At 39.1% G+C, this 9,094-nt stretch overlaps 1 protein-coding gene across 2 annotated transcripts in view; it reads right to left on the bottom strand.

Moving 5' to 3' along the window:
* The window catches only part of Hibch (3-hydroxyisobutyryl-CoA hydrolase), a 51,412-nt gene that overhangs the window by 19,827 nt on the left and 22,491 nt on the right, over positions 1 to 9,094 (bottom strand). For both annotated transcript variants that reach the window (XM_023712286.1, XM_012514121.2), the window contains exons 6-7: positions 5,703 to 5,755; positions 450 to 528 (exon numbers count right to left, since the gene is read on the bottom strand). In XM_023712286.1, the coding sequence (XP_023568054.1) occupies positions 450 to 528; positions 5,703 to 5,755 (132 nt within the window). The remainder of the gene's footprint in view (positions 1 to 449; positions 529 to 5,702; positions 5,756 to 9,094) is intronic.

Genomic DNA, 9,094 nt, shown 5'->3' with positions numbered 1-9,094 from the left:
CTCTCTCTCTCTCTCTCTCTCTCTCTCTCTCTCTCTCTCTAATAAAAAATAAAAAATAAAAAAAAGATATCTACACTGCTACAGAAAAAAATGGTGCTGGAATGACTGTATTTCCCCATACAGATTCACAAACTTTATGCATATGTCATGTCATATGTGAAAATTACCTCTAAATGGATTGTAGCTCTAAATGCAAGAGTATTTTCCTTAATGACCTTTTATCTAAAATTAACTGCAGCATATTTTCATCCCAGTTAAATACTCTTGCTTTTATGTTTAACATAATTATTGAACTAACGTCAACTTCTGGCACCTTCTTGTCCCCACGAGTCTTCTCATTACTGCAGCTCACACGCACACGGGCCCCCCAAGCCCTTCCATAACAGCACAGCCTGAAATGTATTACTGAAAGAGGACTCTAACAGGATGGAGAGCTTTTGGCTTTTTACCTATTCTCGTTTCTGGCATTGCAAAGAGACACTTTTCCGTAGCCACTCGGAATTGTCCATGAACTGAGACACCAACTCCCTAAGGAAATGAGAAAAACATTTGGTTTTAAAATATTATAAAAATTAAAACACAAACATATAAATATTACAAAGCAGTTAAATCCTTATACCCCATGGGAATTTGTTTCAGAGCATAAAAGCCCTAAAGCATACTATTTCAGATGAAATATGAGCAAACCCCTGATACTCAAAACTGATGCAACCACAGGATTCCATCAGGGCTCTCAGTGAGGCTTCGGGTCTTGTTCCCAATTCCTTTCACTTCAAAAGTGACGCAGCATAAAATACGGATTGCTCTGAGAACCACGGGGGTTGCTTGTTACTCATGCCAATAATCAGAACAACCAAGCTTCCTAGCAAATTCCAATAATTTTGAAAATAAAAATTTAATGTATTTTATTTATGTACATATTTTATCAAATAAAATCAGCCACATCATTCTTCCAGATACAACATTCAAGGAGGCCAATTACAAAACTCTTAAAAACTGATTCCTGATTCCTGAAAGACAACTCAAACTTGTTGAACATCACTGAAAATGGCTAATCCCAGTTGCTCTCAACACTGCACATATCTGAAGCGGGAGTATATGAGACAACAAAGACCCAACTTACCCCGATTGCTATCACTGTCACATCTGCTTTTCACAGTATTCCAAAATTACCATTTTAGTTCCTTTCATTATTAGTGCTTTTTCTTTCTTTTTATGTATTTAGTACAGGGCCTAGAGGGTCTCACTACACAGATCGAACTCAAGTGATCCTCCTGTTGTCAGCCTCCCAAGCGCTGGGATTACAGGCTCGCACCACCACACCCAGTCTCAGCTGCCAACTCTGCTTGCCCCAGGGGTGGGGCTGGCACAGCAAGCCAGGATCAAACCCCGGTCCCTAAGCCTTCCTAAGCAGTCGCTTTAGTGCACCCTTACGCTTTCATTTCTGATTCTTTTAATTTTTCATGAAAATGTCTTCAACTTTGTCAAAAGTTTTCACATTTCAGTTGCTTATAAATTCTTAAAACTTTTAAGCATTTCATTAAAACTTAGAAACATACAATTTACTATAAACTTTATGTACTGTGTGCTAAACCTAAAATTCCGATTCCCGTGTGCTGTGCCAGCCCCGCTCCTGGGACACACTGATAGTGAATGAGATGGGCATGGTGGTTTACCTGTAATCCCAGCATTTGGGAGGCTGAAAACTGAAGGAGCACTACGAGTCAGATCTGCGTAGTGAGACCCTGTAGAACCTTACTACATACATTCTAAAAAGTAAATAAAACTTAGAAATGAGTAAGATCCTTTAGTCACTACCTACATCCTTTGTTGTCAACATTTATAAACTATATCCACAACCGTACATCCACCCTATGTAGACAAATATATTTATATTATAGGAACTGTATTAGGACATTGTCAATTGACAATATTAACACAAACTAGATTGTATGTACTTCAAGACTACAGTGAAACCTTACAATTCTCATAAAAATAAAACACTGTATTAATAGTTTCTATATTTTAAAATCATATCATCACAAAGTTTATAACTATTCAGAAATGTGTTTTAAGAACTATAAAAGAAAGGGTTTACCAGTGGGCTAAGCACCTGCTTAGGCAAGCGCAGGGACCAGGGTTTGATCCCAGCAATACTTGCAGCCCCACCTCAGGCGCAGTGGCGCCTGCCTGTAATCCCAGTACTGGGGAGACTGACAACAGGAGGATCAGTACAAGTCCGAGCTGCACAGTGAGACCATAAACCAAACACATAGAAGGTGGGGGAGGGAGTAACAGTGAGTTTCTATTGAGCCTAGCCTGCCCCAGCACTCGCTGTCTAGTCACCACCCCTCCTCCTCCAGTTAACTTTGAATTCCAGAAGCTGCGCAAGATTATACTTTTTTATTATTATTTTTTAAAAATCTTTTATTTATTTACCTATTTCATACAGGGTCTCAGTACACAGTTCAGACTCCTAGTGATCTTCCTGTCTCAGTCTCCCCAGCGCTGGGATTACAGGTGTGTACCACCACGAGCCTGGGTCCTTGTGCTTGCCAGGCAGGAGCTTAGACCTCGGAGCCATCTCCCCAGCCACAACATTTTACTCTTGATTAACATATAAAGGTGAAGCCTGCCCACAATTCTGAACCCTTAGTTTGTCATTTTCTCTCCAGAAGACACAGAACTTTTATCACCTTGGTCAGCAGCACTCAGACCTCCCCCTGTATCTTACACTTAAACAAATGTGCAAATCTGTCTGACACAATTATATGATAATGTACAGTATGTGAATATTTTATTATAATATACTACACTGTATGGAATGGAGCTTCTCTCTCTCTCTCTCTCTCTCTCTCTCTCTCTCTCACACACACACACACACACACACACACGCACACACACACGCACTTCCTTGTTTTGCTTTTGTTTTCCAAGCTCTACTCCATAGCCTGTAAGGCTACATATAACCTGACCCAGCCATCTCTCACATTCACTTCCTGTGTGTTTCACCAGCCACTGGCTTCGTGCTATTCCTCCACATTGTAAGCTTGTACAACTTCAATGGCTTGCATAATTTTAAAGTAAGGAAAATTCACAACAGAACGCCACCACCTGCCAATCACTGCCATTTCTGTAGCAGAATTTGCACTGCCAAGGAACCTTCAAGGGTGGATGACAACGTACCCAAAGACAGCCCCCTGAGGCAAACCAGACTTTTGGAGGCATAGGGAGCAAGGGGGAGGGGAGCTAGGCAACGTTCCTACATTTAGCTATTTAAACTAAAACACAGTGGGCAGCCATTGGTTGATGACAGGCAATGCAGCTTAAAGGTCATTTGAAATTTCAGTTGAACACATGGAGCCATGTAAAAGCTGGGGCAGACATCTAGAACCTGAGAAGGCTGTAGCTTATTACAACACAGAGAACAAAACAAACATGCACAGAAGCAGAGATGGTCGAAGGGAGAGAAACAGCAAACACGCCGCTGAAATAGGCCAGCAGCCATGGCTACAGTCCAGCTTGCCAGAAGTCGAGGCACATGTTTTGTCTTTGAATTCCCATTGGAGCCCTATACCTGGCTACCTGCCCTGTTCTCTTTGGTGGATCTCTCTGTTCTTTTCAATTAAAAAAGTTTCTTCTCCAGTGTTTAATCAGAACCAAGCTACATCTGTGCTTCGGCTTCACAAACCATAAGCCACTTTCCTCCTTTGGCTTCCAACATGTATTTACTGCAATGAAATTCTGTGACTTCCCAGTCAGATGAGCCATCCCCAACACATCTGCCAGAAACTGCATTCCCTTCCAAAGTCAGCGACCAGCTTCTTGCCCCTGCTGAACTCCACAGAAGAAAAAGTTAGAGCCCCACCCCACAGTCTCATGTAGAAACTAGAGATCCTGTATTCCCAGGCTCAGTTCTCTACTTTAGCCTCAGCTGATAAAATAATGAAATAAAACACCTTGAGATTTTAACAAAAAACTTTCAGAACAAGAGACCATGGACACAAATGCCATTAAGAGTTCCCTGAATAGTCTTCATAAAGATGAGCTGGGGAATATCCAAACCACATGACTTGGAAACCCTAGGATCCTAAATGCGAGTCCGTGTTGAAGCAGGTGTAGAACCTTGTCAGACTCATGATCTTCCCATCTTATGTCAAAGGATAGGCTACTTGCAATCCCCTTAAAACTCACAAAACGTAATCTAATCCTGTGCTTCTATTCCACTCCATCTGCACGTTGGCCTGGCTTCATTCATTCACTATGGGATCTCTATCCCTAGAACTGCAAGCACTAGCTGTAACGTTAATAATTTATTCTCCCATACTGAATCTCTCTAGACCCAGCTGTCTATGAAATAATCTCCAACTTTTGCCTCATTTTCTGAGGGCAAGCAAGCAATAAAGGGACTCCCGACCCCATCTCCCCTAAACACACCTCACTATGCCTTCTGTGAACGGCAGAGCCAGGACAAAGGGATGCCAACAGCAAGGCCAAGAAGTACCTGAACACAAAGGTCTTGCTCAGTTCTGTCCAGTACTTATTGGCCTTGCTGTTGGCATCCCTTTGTCCTGGTGTGTTCAGGGGAGATGCGGCTGCACCCTGTATCCAATCCTATGTCTACTCAGCCACCATTTGGCATTGAAACTGAGCATGAAGTCTCCTCTGATCTTCAAGTGTTCAATCAGAAGCTTCCGGTGTCATGTCGAACCTAAGTGCACAGATCTGCTACGCTTCGCTCTCCTGTCCTACGGCTGTCGGCCGTGACTCTCGGGAGGGGCGAGAAGTGTTGCTGCTTCTCCTCATAATAGCCGTCTAGGCTCAGGTCAGTTCACCGTACCTTCCACGCAGCTCCTTTTCTGCCGTAAGATCCATTCTGGCCCCTGCTTCCTCACGCTCCTGCAGTGAGGAAGTCAGGGCTTCCTGAGGAAGTCAGGGCTATGCCATTTTCCACTTGTTCTATAACTTACGTTTTTTTCTCACTCGGTATGAAGTTCTTCAAGGTCCGTTACATTTTAGACTTATGCATAGTAACACAGAGGCAAAATATTTGTTGGCCAACAGGAATACCACTTTAGAGATGTCATAAAGATCATAAGAACTTCCACTAAGTGGATATAATGTAGGCAACAGTTTCACTACTGAGTCTAAGAAAAGCCCTAAATATTCAAGTTGCTCTTCTGAAGCTGTCTGAAGTAAGCAGTTAAATTTATAAATAGAAAAAAAAAGTTTATATAAACAAAAACTGTACCTAGTCTCTATTGCTTGAAAGTTCGTGAGCCAAGCATGGTGGTGCACACCTATCCCAGCACTTGGCAGGCTGAGGCGGGAGGATGATGGTGATTTTGAGGTCAGCAGCCTGAGCTACAAAGTGAACTCAAGGCTAGCATGAACTGCATAACATGACCTTTCTCCAAAAGACAAAAAGAAAAAAAGAAGAAAAGTATGCTAATTTCAAAGTTAAACTAGTATGTAACATAATTAGGAATATGCAGTGTTATTTTGAGTTGCCACAGTCTAGAAGTGCTAGAAGAAAATACAGCACAAATCTGGCAGGATACAAAGTCCACACACATCCTGTTTCACTGAGTTCTACTGTATTATTACTGTTCTACTATATCATCTCACTTTATTTACTAATTATTAACTTCATCTTACTATAGCTCATTCATGTCCATGAAGAAAGTGAAGTGTCTACTTACCCCTCCCATTGTAATTCCATCAAGAAGGGCAACATATGGTTTCTGGCAAGAAGCTAAAAGAAACAAAACAGAAACTGCAGTTGCAATGTTTAAAATATACTCACTTTTTCTAAAAATCACATTATATGTGCTACTTTTCCTAGGAAACTTTTGTAAGAAATATCAGAGAGCCATTATATGACTTATAAATACTTTAGGTTTTCAATACCAATCTATATACAATGCTAATTATTCATTATTGTTCAATAATTCAACCTTTAATTTGAAAAAATTAAGTCTTATATAGCTCTAGGGCCATATACTAAACCTCTGTTACCAATGTCTATGTACACAGTTGTACTTTAACAAACATCTTTGGTTTCTCTAAAATGAAGAATCTGGGTACACACAACAAAATACAGCACATAATAAAAAAAAAAAAAAATTCACAGCCTGAAAGTTAGAAGAACCAGATCCCGGTACCAGCTCTATTATTACATGAATTGGCAATTCAAGCAGACATTAAATGATAAGTATACACAGAGAAGTTATTTTTGTGCATATTAGAAAAAGTCATGTTATATATACACCAATAAGTTTCTTCACCTACAAAATGTGAGATTTAATACAAATCCTCAGATATCTTTTTCAGCTTAATAGTCCTGTTACAAACTTTTACTGTCTTTCTTTCCCTTTGTTTTTCCTTTGAGAGAACAATGGACTAGAACATAAAAATACAAATCACTGTCGCTCTGTTGCAGCTCATTGCCAGTATTAACCTCCCTACAAAGTCCAGTATAATGCGGCATAGTTTTGATCCACTAAGTGATTCTTAAAGTATTTCCAAGAAGCCCAAGAGCCACCAAAGCTCAACCTGAATTTCATGTTCACAAGGACTCCTACTGCCCTCTGATCTGTAGTTCCCTAGAAACTGTGGAAAGAAGTTACTGGGTGGAATAGAGACATAGACACACACAGACCCTACTCCAACAAAAGACACCCACATTTCAGATACAAAGTATTAGACACCAGTTGATGTAGGACACAAAGCCAGAATCTGTCCAATGGTCTTATGTCATTACAACATACACAAATTATATGCCAAAGACTCTCTGTATAGTAACATCTCACCAAATAATCTTTTGAAACTGCTTATCGGTTTTCTCCTCTCTATATTTAATATAAAGCTGCACTAAATTAGCAACCTTTGGTCACATACAAGCATTTAGATATTAATTAAAATTAAATAAAATTTAAAACTCAGTCCCTTGGTCACCTTTGCCACACTTTCATACGCTCAGCAGCTGTATGAACTACTTTCCTCAGACAGCATACACAGACTATTTTCATCAGTATAGACAGCCCTACTGGGCAGTGCTGGCATAGAGAACCTGAATGAGCCAAATTATAAGTAATTTTGATATGTGCTATTTTGGATTTAAAGAACTGACAGATATTCATTCTATTCGGTTCATTGGGCTAATGCAGGAAAATAGTCCCCTTTTCCTCTTCTACTCCAAAAACCATGAGAATTATAGAAAAATTAATTTTAAATTTATATACAATTTTAAAGTCAACCACAGGAAATCTCCAGATACCAGAAACACATAAAAAGCTCAACATCAATAGCTGAGTGGAAGCTACTGTCAAAGATTAGGAACTACACAATCAGCTAATTGTGTAATGCTTCAAGTTAGGAGGAACTACTGCATTTATAAAACAAGACTAGAAAAACTTCAACTACTGATACAGGACTCAGTAAGGAGGCCTGACCTATACCCAAGAGAGACAGTCTAAGAAAGAGGTTAAGAACTAGATAATCGCCACCATTGAAACCAAAGCAAAGTAAATATCCTTAACAAAACTGGAATATAAGAAATGCTCTTAACTTAGTATAAGGAGGTCAATATTCATCTCCTTTATAAAGAGATTTATACCCAATTATAAATTTTAAAAATCCTTTTGAATGACACTTATTCAAACTTGTAATTGAGATTCTAGCTAAACTATAAGAAAACTCATAAATACAGGAATTGAAAAGACAGGAAAAAAATTACATGGAGATGATAGAATTACCTGGGTAGAAAACATGAGAATTCCCACAGATATATTATTAGAATTAACACAGTTCAGCAAGGTTAACTGCTGGGTATATTAAAATCAAAAGCACTTCTATATGCTAGAAATAACTCACCTTAGAAAATATGAAAGTAACCATTCAATGCAATAACAAAAACCACAAGCTATTCAATTATAAATCTTTAAAAAGAAAATTTTAAAATGATCTTCATCAATAAAAATGACATTATGGAAGGACACAAAAGTCAACTGGATGAAAATGCCCTAAACTGACACAGTAATGGTCACACAACTTGGTAACTTCACTAAAATTCACTGATGTCTAGACAAATGGATGAAGAGATAAAACAATTAAGAAGGAATGACTCAATATCAAAGACAGTTTGCCAAATATTAAATTCACAATTCACTGTTCAATCAACATCTTCACAGGACCTTTTGTGAAATCATTCAAAACAATTCTTAAATTCATATAGATTATAAAAATCCAAGAGTAGTCATGACAAAAGATATATTAAAAGTCATATTGTGGCAAAGACTTTAAAAACAAAGTATAAAGCCATCTTAAGGTGAAAATATTCAAGTTAAGAATGCATCCTAGAATGTATACAGAATTAAAAAATCAGGGCCCCCAAATTCAAAGACACAATCCAAGAATGGGATCTGAAATGGTATATACTTCTCAAATGAAGAACTATAAATGGCAAATAAATATATGAAAGAATGCTCAACATCATTGGTCATTCAAGAGATACAAATTAAAACAACACTGAAAAAAAAAACCAAAAAATAAAATAAAATAAAATAAAATAAAACAACACTGAGATTCCATCTTACCCCAGAAAGAATGGGTATCATCAAGAAGTCAACCAATAACAAATGCTGGAGGGGCTGCTGGGAAAAAAAGAACTCTTTTCTATTGTTGGTGGGAATCTAAACTGGTTCCATTGTAGAAATTAGTGTGGAGATTCCTCAAAAAATTAGGAGGATTTTTTTTTGGGAGGAGGGGCACTCAGGATGCCTTCAGGGCAGATCTGGTTTGGCTTGAGGATGAGGGGATCAAACCACAGCATCCTGAACCTGACTGCTTTGTTTCCGCAGGCGCTTAAACACCTGAGCTAATGGGCAGGCCCTCCCTCAAAAAACCAGGACTAGAGGTCCCATTCAACCCAGCTATCCCCCTTCTGGTATCTTTCCAGATAGAAACATCACACCACAGCAATAGATATGCACCCATGGGGCTGGAGAGATGGCTCAGTGGTCTAAAGCACCTACTTGGAACAAGCTTGGCAAGGCATCAGGGACCGCGGTTCAATCCCCCAGCACCACATGCC

The sequence above is a fragment of the Octodon degus genome, unplaced genomic scaffold (genome assembly GCF_000260255.1).
Source record: "Octodon degus isolate 3935 unplaced genomic scaffold, OctDeg1.0 scaffold00025, whole genome shotgun sequence".
NCBI lineage: Eukaryota > Metazoa > Chordata > Mammalia > Rodentia > Octodontidae > Octodon > Octodon degus.
Note: the sequence above shows the minus strand (reverse complement) of the source record. Positions and strands in the feature narration are given on the sequence as shown.